Source organism: Peromyscus leucopus, chromosome 1, assembly GCF_004664715.2.
Source record: "Peromyscus leucopus breed LL Stock chromosome 1, UCI_PerLeu_2.1, whole genome shotgun sequence".
Taxonomy (NCBI): domain Eukaryota; kingdom Metazoa; phylum Chordata; class Mammalia; order Rodentia; family Cricetidae; genus Peromyscus; species Peromyscus leucopus.
In genome coordinates, this window is record NC_051063.1 from 5,741,433 (window position 1) to 5,758,834 (window position 17,402).

General features: G+C 40.6%; 2 protein-coding genes across 3 annotated transcripts in view; one reads left to right on the top strand and one right to left on the bottom strand.

Moving 5' to 3' along the window:
• The window catches only part of LOC114703401 (oocyte-secreted protein 1-like), a 33,601-nt gene extending 32,439 nt beyond the window's left edge, over window positions 1–1,162 (bottom strand). For both annotated transcript variants that reach the window (XM_028884224.2, XM_037204911.1), the window contains exon 1: window positions 1,099–1,162. The gene's annotated coding sequence lies outside the window, so the exon portion shown is untranslated. The remainder of the gene's footprint in view (window positions 1–1,098) is intronic.
• LOC114703402 (cobalamin binding intrinsic factor-like) lies at window positions 964–15,669 on the top strand. Its single transcript, XM_028884226.2, has 9 exons — window positions 964–1,157; window positions 1,834–2,010; window positions 3,134–3,247; window positions 3,677–3,817; window positions 5,132–5,313; window positions 9,553–9,730; window positions 10,794–10,995; window positions 12,483–12,601; window positions 15,392–15,669. The coding sequence occupies exons 1-9, from the start codon at window positions 1,085–1,087 to the stop codon at window positions 15,451–15,453; spliced, it is 1,248 nt and encodes a 415-aa protein (XP_028740059.1). The 5' UTR covers window positions 964–1,084; the 3' UTR covers window positions 15,454–15,669.
• Window positions 15,670–17,402: the final 1,733 nt, after the last annotated feature.

Consider the following 17,402-nt stretch of genomic DNA (forward strand, 5'->3'; position numbering starts at 1 on the left):
ACCCTAACTAAGACATTTAAAAACAATACTGGAGTTGTAGAGCTGGCGTGGGGTTAAGAGCACTGGGCCAAAATCATCAGTACCAGAGTTCACATCCCAGTATGCACATAACGAGATGTGTCCTGACAAATGCCCACAGGGAAGAGGGAAAGAAGGATCACAGGGACTGGCTAGCTTTCAGCCTTACCAAGAAAACCCAAACCCAAGGTTGAAGAAAACAACCCTTTCTCAAAGGAAAAAATTGGAAAGTGATGGAGAATGACATCTGATACCCTTTCCTGAACTCTGCATACACACACACAAACATGTATGTACATACAGATATACATACCTACATATGTGTAATACTCACACATATATGCATAAATTAATTAAATATTTTAAAAATAATAAGTATTCTATGAGAAAGCTACAGGTAGCAGAGTCCACTTTTATCCCTGGGCAGAAGAAACAAAATTAAACAAAACAACTTCCATGAAATTGAAATCCACTCCTTATCTAAAAATCAAACAACTTAAAGGAATCTTGACTGGAACCCAGGTCCAGATTGACTCTATTGTGTATAGTCAGCATATCTACCTGAAGGTATATTTCCACCAAAGAGCCAAAAAAAAAAAAAAAAAAAAAAAAAAAGGTGTCCTGCAAAATGAAATGAGCTAGTACCTATCAACCTAAACATTCATGAAATCATTGCAGATAAGCATCAGTAGGCTATTAGCCTAGGAGGAGTCCTGTCCTATATTCACATGTTAGCCAAATATCCTACCATTAATTACTTGGAAATTGACAAGAGATACTTATTATTTTGCTGCATTACCTGGGCCTCATGTCCTTACATCATTCTACTGCTTAGAAGTCACCTTCACACACCATGGAGGGCCTATACAGTAAGTAAACTGAGATGGGCAAATAGAAATGAGATTCATCAAGGTAGGAGGGGTTAGCATAGGTATTTAAAAGTGGCTGGGTCTGGAGCAGATTGTTCTACAAAAATAAGTGAAACAAGAGAAGGTAGAGGCACACCTCATTAGCAAATACTGGTGTTCGTGGAAAGGGAGACGTGGACAGCACAAGAAAGCGGGGCATGGCTTGGCTTACCTTCTACCTTCTAAATGTTCTCTGGGCTGTGGCAGGAACCAGCACCCAAAGCTCTTGCTGTGAGTATGGTGATTATTCCAATGGCAAAGAAGCAGTCTCCCTCCAGAGAGGCAGAGATCTCAGGCACAGTTCTACTGTTGAGAGAGGGGTGGAACAGCAATCACTATAGGAGTTCTGAAGAGGTAGGCATAAGTCAAGGATGGAGACATAGTCATCTTTCATGACTTCACAGAATAATTCTTGGAGAGTCAAGTCAATGCACTTTTTATGGAGAGAGCGTGAATTATGATAGCAGGAATGTTGGCTGCTGGAACAAGATAGATACTTAGTGGTAACTAAGACTACATGGGAGGCATGAATATCTGATGAGCAGATTATGCCTAAAATCATCAATATTTTTCATGAAAGAGTAGAGGAAAGTAATGCCAAAGAAAACAGTGACTAATAGGATATGAATAGAAATCATGTTAAATACTTCTGAGATGTACTGCTCAAAGTTAACACATGAAAAAAATCACTTTAAAGATAGAGATTGTTGGAGAAGATGTAAGGACTAATGAGCCTCTAAGAAAAATGCTGATATTTTCTGCATTTCTTTTCTGTCTCCTCAAATCTCTCAAGCCTTCTGCTAAAAGGCCTAGAAGACACAGGAATGACACTTCTGGGAAAGGGATGAAGGCTGGGGGGAATGAGGGATGAGTGGTGGGGTGTTGCGAGTGGCTTTCCTTTTCTCAGCTGTCCCCCCAGAACAGCAGCCCTGGGTCAATGGTCTACAAGTGCTCATGGAGAAGTCGGTGACGAAGTCAGACTTCACAAATCCCAGCATCCTGATTGCCATGAACCTGGCCGGTGCCTACAATCTGGAGGCCCAGAAGCTCCTGACTGACAGGCTCATGGCCACTGACAGTGCAGGTTAGACACTGGAACCCCTCCCCGAAGCCTGAATCTTCCACATACAGGCTACCCCGGACCCCAGGTCTCTGTCATTGCCAACCCCAATTCACTCACCTTTCCCTGCACAGCAGAACTTCAGTAGCTACACATATGTGACATCGGAATAGTCAGGGAAGAGGGGAGGGATGCACAGGGAGCTCCAGACTCAGGGAAGAAAGCAGACACTTCTGCTTCCAAATTTGCTGCTTATGAAAAGTCACTGGATGCCTCTTACTCATCTTGCTCTCTAAGGACACAAACAATAACAATAGTGGCAGTAACAACAAAGTCTAGGGTCAATTCACTTCACATGAATTGCCTTGAGCTTCAAGATGCATGACAAGTTTACTTTCTGCCTCTAGGTCTCCCACTGACTTTCATGGGTTTTCTCCTTTCTTTTCTAAACAGACAGCACAGATTCTTTTCTTAGCATATATTAAGTATAAGAAATTATTAGCTTCACTGTGCAATCACTGAGTCACACAGACAACACTACATTCTATGTTTCTTCAAAGACTTATTTCCATATTTCTTTCTTTGGAAAAAAAAAGAGATTTTAAAATGATATGAGTGCACTACTGAAAAATCCAAATCCTGGATTTGAGGCTTTGAATATAAGGCTGGTAGATGCTGTGTATGGTGACATACACCAGTAAGCCCAGCACTCAGCAAGAGTGAGTTCAGGGCCAGCCAGGGATACAGAGTGTCTCAAACATTAAAGGGAGGTAGTGAGCAGCAGATGAGAGATGGGTTACTGAGATGGCTCCATGGGTAAAGGTGGTTGTTACACAGGCTTCCCCATCTGAGCTTGATCTCCAGAATCCACATAAAGTTAAAAGGAATAACTAACTCCACAAAAATGCCTTTTGACCTCCACATACCTCTGTGTTGTGGTTAGCACAGACACAGACACACACACACACACACACACGCACACACATACACGCACACGCACACGCACACACACACACACACACACACACAAACACAGTAATAAAAATAAATACATAGTTTAAAAAAACAAGTGCAACACTCAGTCTAGCCCTGGGTGGAACTTTGCCTGAGAATGCCTGCCATCATAATTCTTTTCTCTTTTCCATAGACCTAACAAGTGGGCAACTAGCGCTCACCATTATGGCGCTCACCTCCTCATGCCGAGACCCTGGAAATAAAGTATCCATTCTGCAAAATGAAATGGAGAAGTGGGTGTCTCCAAGTAAGACCTCATGGGGAGGGGGGGAAGAGTGGGGGGCAGGGTCCTTCCTGAGATTTTTTTAACCGTGAAAGGAAAATATGGAAGTGAGAAGAGTGAAAAGTCAGAGCGGAGAAACAAGGCTGCCTATACTCTGATAGTCCCACCAGTGAGACACTCTGTTCTCAGCCAAAATGAGCTAGAGAAGCCAACTCCCCAGGCATGGACTGGGCAGCCACCATCCTCCCCAGGGTCAGCACCATCCCTCTTCTCTTCAGATGACAGATGACATTCTTACTCTGAGAAACACTGATGTCATCCTTTGCCAATATTGTCTCTTTTTGGTGACAGGTTTTCTAGTGATTTCTATTTAAAAGCTCTGGTCTATGCTACTCAAAACGTCTCCAGAGTGGTGAGTGTTAATCTAAGGATGGTTCTCTGTTGTCTTCTCAGGCCCCGGTGCTGCAGCCTCAGCCTTCTATGGACCCAGTCTGGCGATCCTCGCACTGTGCCAGAAGAACTCAGAGGCAACCTTACCCATCGCAGTGCGCTTTGCTAAGACCCTGATGAGGGAGTCTTCTCCCTTCAATGTGGGTAAGTTGATGCCATCAGACACTGACCAAGGTGAGAGTATCAGAGTCACAGTAGACAAGAGGTAGTGATGGAGGGGGAAGCAAAGGAGAAAAACCTTCCATGGAGGTAGAGCTGGGAGCCATGCAGGTGGGGTGGATGAAAAACACTGAACAAATGTTTGTTGGACTTGTGAGTTAAGGACAGACCTCCACTGGGACAATAAACATATCACAAAAGTTAGAAGTTATTTTCAAATAAAATGGAGATAGATGTCTTACCTCACACCTATACCCTGCACTCCTTAATGTATACCAATTCTCCCATATTCTGTATATTTCAAGATGTTTCTCCTTTTTCCATCCAAATGTCCTTTCTACAAACAGCTATTTTCTGAAGCCAACACAGGGACCTTCTTATCCCTTTGTGTTACCCACACTGGGCTGCTTATGAATGGAATCCTTTTCCACTGTGATGCTGTTTCCTTCTTTCAACCTTTCTGTGTCTAATGATCTTTCCTCTGTTGGGGCCCCTGGCATGGACTCACTGTCATGGCCCTCTGCCTCCCTCTAAGCAATATCATCTCAGGCTTTCACTCACTTCCACCCTCACAGCAGCTTTTCACTAGACAACAGCAATACAGTCAGACCCCCAGGATCAAAACACCCCTCCATCTGGAACCTCACACATGGTTACATCTTGCAGTAGAATTGAGGACCTCTTGTCTTCAGATGTCAATCACTGTCACTCTAATGAGCATGAGACTCAAATATGACAAGGCAGTGATACAGTTGCATCTGATGCTTTTTACTTTTCTGTCTTTCAGTCTTCTTTGCACACATGTTTACCACACACAAATATAAAAGTCTTCTGTCATTACTAGCAAGTACTGACCAGAGCAAAAACAGTCATAAACTACAAATGCTGAAGAGACTCAGGCTGCTGTGCTGGGAAGACCAAGATGCCTTCACTGAGGTGTGACAGCTGGACCTTCCAGAACTGCTGACATCTCAAAAGATCAACCTCGACATGAGAGAAGTGGGATTGAACACACTGCCATTTACACAAGTTAGAGTTTCAAAGTCTGGAGCTGTCCAGTGGTATACATTTGTTTTAAAGCCTGGCCCTGCTGCTTCCTGGCTGTGTGGCCTTGGGCAGTTCCTTTACTGCTATGAACTCCCACTTCCTCATCTCTTAAATGAAGATACTCATAGGTCCTGTTTCACTAGTGATCCCAAGAACTAAAGGAGGTCCTGTCACTAGATCACAATAAGCACCTGATGAACATTGGCTGTGGTGGTGATTGTGATGGGGGTCTGTCTCCCCTCTGTCTTCCAGATACAGGAGCAGTAGCAACCTTGGCCCTGACTTGCATGTACAACAGGATTCCTGTAGGTTCTCAGGAAAATTACAGAGACCTGTTTGGTGAGGCACTGAAGGTTCTTGTGGATAATATCAGCTCGAAGATCAAAGATGATGGCATCATCGGAGACATCTACAGCACTGGCCTTGGCATGCAGGTAAACCCATCCTATATGCTCCTAATCTAGGACAGAATAATAACCCTGAACTGTAGCACCAAGGGACTTTGTGTCTACTAACACACCTGGGAAACTCCAACTAATGTGATTTGGGGTCAATTCCTGAACTGCTTTGCCTCAGTTTCTCTACTAGCAAAATGCAGGTATATGCTAGCTCATAGATAAAATGTAAAGACAAACTTAAAAGAATTCATCCTCCTTTCTTGGAAAAAATGAAACAAATAAATCAAGAATTTTGAGGATTTATTAACAATAATAACTAGTTTACTAGTAACAGTCATACACTATTGAAAGTTTGATGCATACATACTGATTTGAAAGCAGATCTTCAAAAAACTTATTGATGGAATTTTCGCTTCAAGCTTACCAGGAAAAGTGTCCTTTTCCTCCACTTATGTTTACCTATAAAAAAGTTGGTTTGTATTTAAAATGGTTAATCTAAGTAATCTAAAGATGACTCAAACATACACACAGACAGACACACACACAGACAGACACACACAAGAAAAAATAAAAAATAAATAAATAATAAAAATAACCCAGTAAATAGTAGAGCCAAGTCCAAGAAGCTAAGTCTGTAGCCCATTTTATGCCTCCCTCACATATCTCCAGGCTTAAATTAGGAAAGATGTTCCTTGACAGCCCCAAATCCATCACCATCTTCTAGCCCCTGTTCACTAGAGCAGGAATCATCTATGGTAAGCAGATATATCTCCTATGGGTCACAGGAATAGATTATAAGAACTCAGCTGGTTATGGCAAAGCCACTACCTGAGGGGTCAAGGAATTCCTGCAGAGGAAGACAAATTCCAAGGAGCATTTGGTGTTATTTGGTTTGTTATATATCAGCTGTCTTATGTTATGAAAATCATGTGTGCCTTCATAGTTTTCCCAATTGGATTTTCTCTAAGAATTGCTAACAGTGTGGACTGGTCACTCTTTGGACATACACATTCAAGGTGTTTGGAGAACAGCCTCAGGAAAGGCTTCCTTCCCCACAGCCCATCCGTTTCTTCCCTTTCAGCACTGGAATCAGATATCTCCCTTAGCCACTTTCAAGGACTAACAGAAATAACAGTCCAGACCACCAAATACTAGTCACCTGATTTGAGGTAAATTCCACAAGGAGACATCACCTAGGTCAGGTAGATCTTAAGTAATTACTTTACGCAATTTAACTTGGACCCTCCTTTCTTACAGCCTTACTAACTTTATAGACCCCTAACTTCTTACCTAACTACTTCTCAGAATGTACAACATATAGATCCCCTTTTTGATATACTGACTGGTCACTAGCACTCAGTTGACCTCCTCTTTTGGCACTCCCATTTTGGATTGTAAAATAAAGCCTGGTGGTCACTGCCTGAGGAAAATTCTTACCTGCCTTTATGACCCAGTAAGAATTCAAGCCTGATGACCTTGCTCTGCCAGAGGATTGCTATTGCTTGGGTTTATAACTGGATTCCTGGGAGACTTGGGAGGAACATAGAGAACTCAGAGGCGGAGAACTGAGAGAGATAAAGAGGATTTTGACCATAGAGAACATGTGGACAAGATGGAAGATGAGGAAGAGCCAGATAGGTAAGTACTGGCTGGGTAAGAACAAGATGAAAAGGACCTAGATAAGGCAGAATTAAGACAAGAGAATTAAGATAGAACTTAGAGGGAGCAATAGATAAGAATAGAGAGGAATCAGGCAAGAAAGGAGCCAGGCACGAGAACAGAACTGTGTATAAAGGATGTTATCCGAGTGGCACTAAAGCAAGCAGACCAAAGAGCTCGGTGTGCTGAGATTCTATTTCCCAAAAATACTCCTCGCCCTTTGTAGTTTTCTTTCCTGAGCCCCTGGAAAGTATAATATTATGGAGCTCTCAGTTACTATTAGAAGGAAATCATCTCCTAGAAAAAGAGAGAGAGAGAGAGAGAGAGAGAGAGAGAGAGAGAGAGAGAGAGAGAGAGAGAGAGAGGTTGGTAACTTCCACAAACTAAAAATTAGGGAAGAGTCCAAACAGGACATGTAATAGTCAGTGTCAAACGTAAGAATGAAGACAAATCACCAGTCCAAAACACCATATGTGGAAGTGACCAAGAGCAAAGCCAGCATTTGTCATGAAACAAAACATTTGTTCCACAGCTGACCCATACAAAAGCATCCCCAGAACTCATGTCTACAAATTCCTGTGGAAAGCAGGCAGCCTGAAAGAATGAGGTTAAGACTGGGTTTGGCAGGTCAGGCCACATTCTTAACCTTGTCTAAGGAGTTTGATTGTTTTAGTGCCAGATGCAGAACTGTTTACTTTGCTGATTTGGCTTAGAACTTCTATTTGGGATTTCATCACTTTCTAGGTACACTCTGGTAGATTATACCTGAGAATAAAAGCTTTTCCTATCAAAGGGTAAGACCTCATCCATATCCAAATACCACTCACCATGTAGATTTCTTGTCACTTAAGAAACATAACTCCTCCCTACCTGCCTGCTGAGGAGCATCTACCTGGTGCCTCTTAGACCAAACTGCCTTATAAAGTGGCCTCAACAGGGAGTAATGGTCTGCATTTGCCAAAGTTAACAGGGTGACCATACCTGTCACAAATGTCCAAGTGCCCACACTGCTCTCCCCAGCTGAAACAACTATCTCTGACTCCCCTCTGCCTTCTCCCATTTTCTCTTCCAGCTTCATGCAAATGTGTCATTAGCCAACAAAGCTTACTACCATACTTGGTGGCTCTAGTTAGCGTAACTGTAAAGGAAGGGAGGATGCAATGAGTTTCCACATCATGCCTTGCAAAATGCTTTTCCACACTTGCACACTGGACTCTCAAATGATACCCACTCCAAAGACAAGCAGGATTTATACTTTCTAGTTTGCCCCAAAGATAAAAAACTAGGCAAGAATAAGTGAATTGCTTGATATAGTAATCCAGACTCATTTTTCCAGTTACAGAAGCCCAATTTTAAAAATGCCAATTTAGTATTTCACTTTCCTAGGTGTGTCCAAGGCCAGATGAAGTGATTTCAAGAAAAACCATAATAAAAATCAAAGATCAAGTGATGACATCAAAGACCACTATTAGTTGTCTGTCATCCATGGTTTCACTCATTCTCTCCTGCTATGTGGAATTAAAGATGGTCAATGACAGCTTGGTGCTTACTCATACAGTCCCAACTGAAATACACAAGCAAGAGAAATGATTTTTCTCTTTCAATGTTGGTGTATTAGGGAAGGAGTGATTGGTGCAGGCATCCACCAGTCACTGTTCCCAAGGACTCCAGTGCAATGCAGAACATGATTCTATCCCAAGGCCAGGATTGTGGAATGTAGTCAGAAGTTTTCCTGTGTCTTGCGCAGCTGCACCATCCCTCAGTTGCTTACAAAATAATCATTCAGAAGCTTATAGTAATTATAACTGCTTGGCCATTAGCTCAGCCTTATTACTGACTAACTCTTACACTTAAATTAACCCATAATTCTTATCTATGTTTAGCCACATGACTTGGCACCTATTCTCAGTTCTGCCTTGTCATCTTGCTTCCTCTGTGTCTGGCTGGCAACTCCTGACAGTCTTCCTCTTCCCAGAATTCTCCTTGTCTACTTCTCCCACATATATTTCCTGCCTGGCTACTGGCCAATCAGCATTTTATCAACCAATCAGAACAACACACATTCACAGCATACAGAACAACATTCCACAGCAGTGGAAACTATGACTGATAGTCCTGATAGAGACATGGCTTTGGGAAATGTCCACCAAAAGGAATGCATGACAACACAAATCAAAAACAGTCTACTGCATGTGCCAGTCCAGCTGCCCTAGACTACAGCTCCTTCTATGGTTTGCTTTGTTACTCTTGTTCCACATTTAAAAACTATTCACAGATACAGCAGTCTGGGCTGTATTTCCTGACTCTAGTCATTGACTAAATAAGGGTTCAGTGGCTATTTTCTAAAATCATTTGTCAGTGTTTGTTTTTGTAATTGTTTTATTTTATCTTATTGTATGGGGTGTTTTGCCTACCTGTATGTCTATGCATCATATGCATGCCTAATACCTGAGGAGGCCATCTATAGAGGGCAAGGCCTTGTGCTGCTTCAGTTTGAATTCTGGAAGATCATAATGATTAGCAAGAAAGTTCATCCCTCCTGAGAGCCAACTTCCTGCCATACCTAATCTTTCCTCTCTTTCTTTCTCCTGCCCATGCCTGCCCCCTCTCTCCTAGGCTCTGTCTGTGACACCTGTGCAACCTATCAAGAAATGGGACTGCCAGAAGACTATGGATATGATACTCAATAAGATTAAGCAGGGGAAATTCCAAAACCCCATGTCCATTGCTCAAATTCTCCCCTCCTTGAAAGGCAAGACTTACCTAGATGTGCCCCAAGTAAATTGTGGTTCTGGTAAGAACTTTTCAATGGCTTCCCCTTTTATAACATAAATTGCTACTTAAAGTACAATGGCATGTGACTTGATATTGAGTGGAATATTAGATTGTTTTGTCAATTCATCCCAGATAGGTAGAGCTATGATCTCCAATTCCCAAGCATGTGTACTAGCCCATAGCCAAAGAGCCTAGCTTAAGAATTCAGTTCCTTATATGAACACCAACTTTAATGAGGTAGATGGCCTGTGGTCACAACAGGGAGCTTCATTCATTTGAAAAATGTACTGCCAAACATCACACATGTCTCATCTGCTCTTTACAAAGTCAAAAGAGAGACATGTAGATGAAACTATAGACTTTACAGTAATGAAATCAGTATTAAATAGAAATCAACATCATCTACATCACATAGGCAAAAAGAAGAGGAGAAGGAAGAAGGAGAGGAGGAGATGAATAACCAATTGTTGATTTTATTTGAAGGGGCTGAAAAGGAACAAATGAAATTCACTCAAGCCTTAAGGATGTAATAATGACAGCCTGACACTCACAGAACACCAACAGGATGAGGTAGAAGCATAACATGTTACTTTATAGCATTTTTGTATCCAATCAAATACAATACTGAAATATTTAAAATTCCTATTGCCCATAAAGACCCTTCCTAAAACTTTTGTCACTCCAGAAAATGTCTCTGAAATCAACTCCTTCAATTATTTTTTTTTCTCATCAAATACTTCCGCTTGTATCCACTAGTTAGTTTTGTATAACAAGAAGAAACTATAAGCACCTCATAGACTTCAGTGCCGAATCTACAGGAGCCAAACTCAAGCAAACCCACTGCCATCGTGTGAAACACCTTAGCCTGACTCCCTGTGCTGCTGCCCAGTGACAGCACAAATCTAATATGGAGTCCTTGTTAGACAACTTCTGGAATAGTTGTCCCAGTATTTTGTTGTATAGCCTAAAGGTTACTATTTTCTTGAAATCTTTTCTGGGATAAGTTCCCGATAACAATGACTTTTGCATCCATCACTCAAACACCAAAATCTTTAATAAACTTGGCCTTTTTGCCCTCACAGATCATGAAGTGCCACCAACTCCAGCTGACTATCCTACTCCCGTCCCCCCCTCACCATCTAACATTACCGTCATATACACCATAAACAACCAGCTGAAGGGGGTTGATCTGCTCTTCAACAAGACCATTGAAGTTAGTGTGAAAAGAGGATCTGTACTACTTGTTGTCCTTGAAGAAGCACAGTGCAAAAACTCCATGTTCAAGTGAGTGGTGCAAGTGATGTCACCATCCCCCAAGATGGACTCAAATTCCCATGTATTCTCTCTCCCTCCCCCATCTCTTCTCTCTCCCTCTTTCCTTGTTTACCTCCCTCCCCCTTCTCCTTAAGATCATGCAACATGTACCTAACAGAGTTCAGAGACAAGCATGGATTTGACTGTCTTTGAAATTCATATTTATACCTACTGTCCTGTTAAGAAAGAGTAGAATGTGGAAATGGATCAGAGGGGAGAATTAAATGAAATGTTAACCATTTGCAAAAAGGGGAAGCAATATAGGAAAATAGGGAGATCACAGTAGTTAAGGGACCATGCTAATTCATGGGAGAAAAAGAGGACACATGATATGCAAACCTTCTGGATATACTTTACAAGTTTAGCATTTAAGCTGGGCGGTGGTGGCGCACGCCTTTAATCCCAGCACTCGGGAGGCAGAGGCAGGCGGATCTCTGTGAGTTCGAGGCCAGCCTGGGCTACCAAGTGAGCTCCAGGAAAGGCGCAAAGCTACGCAGAGAAACCCTGTCTCGAAAAAAAAAAAAAAAAAAAAAAAAAAAAAAAAAAAAAAAAAAAAAAAAACAAGTTTAGCATTTAATAATGATTTTTCTTCTGTCTGTAAATATGAAAACAACACACAATACATAATAGAAACTTGGAGAGAGAGAAAAAACACGAAGAATAAATTGCCTTCACAACCACAATATAATCAGTTATTTAATAATCTGGTAGAATTTGTTCTATGCATAGTACAAACAGTTGTGATTCTTCATATTCATTGGCTGGCATATGTTTATCTAAAATCTGAGTCCTTAATTTTTTTAAATATATTTTATGTTTAATTATATGAGGAATGCATATGTGCATGTTAGTGTAGGTACCTAATGAGGCCAAAGACACCAGACACCATGCTTCTTTGAAGACAGTACTCTGAGAATTTGGACATCGCTAAAGTTGATCAATAATAGAACACATCCCCAAACAATCCTCATGCACACTGTCCTCTATGATGGCTATTCCTTTTATTGCCATGTAATATTCTATAGAGGAGAACCTTGGGCACTAACTGAGCCATGGAGATGTATGTAAGAGTAGAAATGTTTTATTGTACATACATGAAGGGACTCATTAGTCTGGAGTCCTCACCAAACCAAATAGAAATTAACCCATGGAATCTGGCAAATGTATACTGTGCAAACTAAACTGTTCGTTCTAAATAACATATACATAAAACATGACTATCTAAATATGGAAATACCTATCAACCTACTCAAGTGAAAATATAAAGAAAGACCCCTTTATCTATTAATTGAAATTCCATTTTAAGTGGCATGATTATATACTCATTACTCATTTGCATTTTCTCTTTTGAACATTATTTGCATCTGCTCTTTAAAGCATTTGAACATCTGTCCTCCATCTTGCCTCCTGTTGCCTGACTTCAACTGAGGTGATAACTATTTACATTTTATTCTTAGATTTGAAACCAGAATGACATCTTGGGGCCTTCTTGTCTTTTCTATCAACAATATCGCTGAAAATGTTAATCAAAAGACATACTGGGAGTTCCTTAGTGGCAAAATGCCTTTGGATGAAGGTAAGGAAAGCAAAGGAATATGTTTTTCTTCCGGTTGCAAGGCTACATTTATGAATTCTTTAATTAATGTACTTGATAAATGTGATGCTATAATGCTATACATGCTTATGATAAGGATATACATAGGAACTGAGTGTCATATGTAGTCATTACATAAATACTCTGCAATTTTTAGTGACTCTCTTTATAGGAAGGTAACTAAATCCAAGAGATGTAATGTGAATTATATACATTGGTGATGAACTCCAAGTAACCAATAATGCATAAGTATAGCATTAAGTAAAGAAATAAAAGCACATCCCCCTTGGGACCACTTTATCAAGAGCAAGTCCAGATTTGAATTCTCTACTTCATTAAACCTGTGCCTTCCATCCTCTGTCTTTCTGTTGCATGACTCTGAGTCTGTGCCTGCCTGAAGAAGACTGTCTTGTCAGTCTGTCTGGCCTGTGAGTGCTGTGTGTACCTGTCATGTGTCTCTGTCTGTGTGTCTGTGCCTCCCAAAGGACTTTGCTCTGTGTTTATTGAACAGCACAGAGAGTATCACTTGAGGAAAGAATGAGATACTTTACAGAAATCTTTAACAGTAATACAAATATCACCAATGTTTACAAACCAATTTCCATAAATGGATGCTTTCAAACTTTATGGTAGATTTTAGGAAGTTGCTTTCAACTTCTTTATTGGCTGCTTTCAGTAAATGATACACATGCATTGTTCTGGGTAAGAGGCATGGAAGAGTACATAACTTAAGAACTTAATATTACAGCAATCTGTTATCTTGGGTTGTAAAAGATGATTATATGGGAAATTCAAGGCAAGTATGTTGATTCTTATACTGTTCTCAGAAATGGAGGTTAAGCAAAGAGGCTGAGTACTCAATAAGGTAACAGTCTTAAATATTAAGTGACCTCAAGTTATATTATTAACCCTACCAGTGAGGTCCAGCAAAAAATTCCAGTCTCTTAGAATGCAAGAGATTTTCATAATATCACATCACCATGAGATGTCAAAGTGACCTGTATGAAAGACAAGCCTAGAATTTAACAGAATAGACAACCAAGTCCAGGTTCCCAAACTCTAGGACAAGTGAGCTTTCTAACAAAGCTTCATCAAAAATTCAGCCCTCACCATCTGTTTAGTCTCTCACAGAAGGAATGTTGTGATAGCATTTATGTGGTAAATATAGCTAATATAGTGAAACTCAGATTCCAGCAAAACCTTAATTTTTCTGAAAGTTTTGCATAAATGCTGAAACATCTTCCCACTTAAAGAGCACTGAGGCATGCTTTTGTCTAAGCTTCAGGTTGACCTGACATTGATTGTTACCATGAGGAGGACTGTAAACCAGAGTCACAGGAGGCCAATGCTGTATCCTGCAGGCTCCATCCTCCAGTTTCACCATGGGAGAGATGTTTTGCTTGTCATCTACCATATAGTTAGGAAAAACTGGCCAGTCAGAATTCATGAGCTGCAGCAACAGGCTTTGTAGAAAGTTCTTCTCATAGTCATAATCTACATTAGACAAATAAGGAATCCGTCTCTATAGCTATAAAATGGAAATACCACTCCTTGGGTTGTTGTAAGGATTAGAAAAACTGTTTACAAATATTAACTACAATATCTTTTGCAGATTATTTGTTCAAAACACTGTTATTATTGTCATTTCTCCCACCACCTTGATCTCAAGAAATCATTCTGAAATTTTAAAGGGATTCTTCCCCTTGTCTGCCAACTACTTCCCTTCTCTGGGAACAAGGACAGTAAAAGTAAAGATATCAGATTCAAAAACATTTGGGCATGAAATTGTCATACTTCCTGTTGCCTGAACACCTAAAAGATAAAAGATATCAACATCATCTATCCTTCTTATCCTGGAAGATTCTCAGCCTACTGCCCCTCCCATTTCTTACAAAATCTTCCAAAAATAAGTGAAATTCTCCCTTAAATACTTTAATTTGAGCTATTTATTATATGATTCCTGTGTGGCAGATATTGTTTCTGATACTAAACATAACATTTCAGAGAAAATATTTAACAAAATTTTCTACATGAAAGAAAAGAGACTGGCACATCTTAAGTGGTTACCCCCAAAGACAAGATCCATAAAATGGCAACCTAAACGCTGAAAAGAGAAATCCATTGATATTTATAAAGCAACATAAAAGGCAAAGACAAGAGGAAAGTAAAGTATCTTTACCAAAAAGAAGAGGAGGAGGAGGGAGGGAGGGAGAGAGGGGGGAGCCACCCCACCCGTCCTAGGGTCTGGAGAGATGGCTTCACAGTTAAAAGCACCTACTGCTCTTGCAGAGGACCCAGCACCCACATCAGATGACTCACAACAGCCTGTAATCACAGTTCCTCTTCTGGCTTCCACCAGCACCTTCACACATGTGGTACACACACACACACACACACACACACACACACACACACACATACACACACACACACACAACTAATAAATCTTTTTAAAAGAAAGAAATCCCTAAACAGGACTAGCAAGAGCTGCTAAAGACATTTGACACCAGACTTGGTGACCTGAGTTGGATTCCTGAGATCCACATGATGGAAAGAGAGAATCAACTCTGACCTTCACATGCATGCACCTACACACATACACACAAACAAGTAACAATAATAAAAATATTTTTAAAGAAATCCTTAAACATCCTAAATTCATATTTCTGCCCACTTCTCCTCATGGCAAGCTAACAAGCTTAATGGGCTGATGTTTTAGTGTGGGAAGTTTACGTGCACCATGGACATTTGTTATCCTTTGCCTCTTTCCAGGGGTTGCTTACTATGTTCCCTCCAACTATGAGCACATCACAGCCAACTTCACCCAATACTGAGGAGGATCTTCTGCTGCATGTGACCAAAGGATGGTTTTTTTTTTTCATTTCATTTCAAATCTATGCCAAGAAAAGTGAATGTTAACAATGCCACTCTATTCCTGATTTAAAAAAAAAAAACACAGAGCCACTCTGGGGAATAAACAGTGCACGATGCAAACTTCCTGGGGTACTCACCATTGTTACTCATGAAATAAAACTTCTGGCTTCTCATAACAGACTGTCAGTTGCCGTTTACAACTCTGGTAAGGGAGAGGGAAAGCCCCAGTGATTTGGGGAGTTCAAAGCAATCTTCTGGATTAAGCAACACACTCACTACTTCAGACTTCTCTGAAGTCTCCAGAAGGAAGATGGGGCCCCACAAAAATGATTCTGCTCAGTCCAGAAACATGCCCTTGTACCTAAGAACATTACTCAATGATCAACCTTAGACTGATAATTTTTTAGGACAATTCCAAGATGAGATGGTCCATCATACTACACTTTTAGCCAGAATCTCAGACAATCTTATCCATTACTCTGAGACTGGCTGCAGACTCTATAGCTAGTCCTTTTGAGACCTAACTATCTAAGCTTTCTTACAGGACCCCACAGAGACACCATCACCCCGTCAAGAGCAGGAAGCAGTTCTAAGGACACCACACCCCTATAGAAGGTTTCATTTTTCTCAAGGTTATGGATGGATGGTTATAGAGTTGGTGGTGGAATAATAAAATTTACAATAAGTATTCTCCTTTAGAAAAGAAAAGGGGAGTGATAGGTGTGGGAGACCAGCTGAGAGACTGGCTCCCACATTTTACCCCAGGGTACTCTTGAGGAGAGAGGGATAAGAGATTTAGATAGAATAGAGGGGAGAGAAACAGACAAACACAAGATAGTCTTGGGAGGGTCTGGATCCTAATCCACTGGTCCATTCTATCTCCTATAAAGTGTTATTTATAGAAATGCCAAGAGATGGAGCAAAAGACCTCCCACAGGACAGCCAAGTGCAGACCCTTTCCAATCACCTGGTAACCAGGCACATTGTCAAGCAGTCCTCTAATGCAGCTCTGCTGGGTAAAGCAAGTTCAGATATCACTAGGAAACCTTTGTGGGCCTCCACAATCCCCACTTCTTGATATAAAAGAGAGCCCCCCAGGCACCTCAGATAGACTGTGCCTGTCTTATATCATCTTTCTTGATTAATTTTACAGTCATACATTCAGGAATTTATCAAGAAGAACGTTGCCTGTTTTTGGCTACCAACCTCTGGCAAGAGGGAGTGTAGAGCTTAACTCACCCCTGGCCCAAGCCCCTACTAAGAGCTTGCAAACATCCACAATGATCTCCACAGCTGCCACACCTCTCAGTAAAGGAGTAGAGGATAATAAAGATGTAATATCCTTATTGGAATAGGTCTAAGGTGATTACAGAAGTCTTAGCTGCACCAAGCCCTTTTCCTGGATCAAAACTTTCTCCTAACAGATGTTCAATAAAAATTTTCAACAGTCATTTCAAAACACTTCAAAGTATCCACTCAAGTAAACAAAAACCCATGCTAATTATAAAGACACTTTTACAAACTAACTCGATTGTGGGAGACTTATACCTTTGTGGGAGGCCTACCCCTTTCTAAACAGAAACAGAAGGAGTGGAAACTTCCAGGAAGAAGACAGAAAGACTCCCCTAATTATGACACCTTCACTTAAGTTTTCCAGGGGCTACTAAAATTATAAAATTATATTTTAAGCTATCAAAAAAGTATTCAAATATATCTGAAGATAAAAAAGTAATAAAAACTTCAAGATGCTTCTAATGTGATTGATTTCGTTTATCCTTTAAAAATTAATGTTAGCCTATTTGTCTGGACTAGATAGATATTGATGGAGTAACAAATATAATTCTAGTATGAACTTCACAATACACTTTTTACAAACTTACTTACATTCTACATTTACATGTTTTACATT

What these genes read in the sequence shown, in the direction of transcription:
- LOC114703402 (XM_028884226.2), top strand. Translation starts at nt 1,085, where the DNA reads ATGGCTTGGCTTACCTTCTACCTTCTAAATGTTCTCTGGGCTGTGGCA. An exon ending in CAGCACCCAAAGCTCTTGCT is followed by an intron (nt 1,158 to 1,833) that starts GTGAGTATGGTG and finishes TCCTTTTCTCAG; the next exon opens with CTGTCCCCCCAGAACAGCAG. An exon ending in TGCAAAAACTCCATGTTCAA is followed by an intron (nt 10,996 to 12,482) that starts GTGAGTGGTGCA and finishes TTTTATTCTTAG; the next exon opens with ATTTGAAACCAGAATGACAT.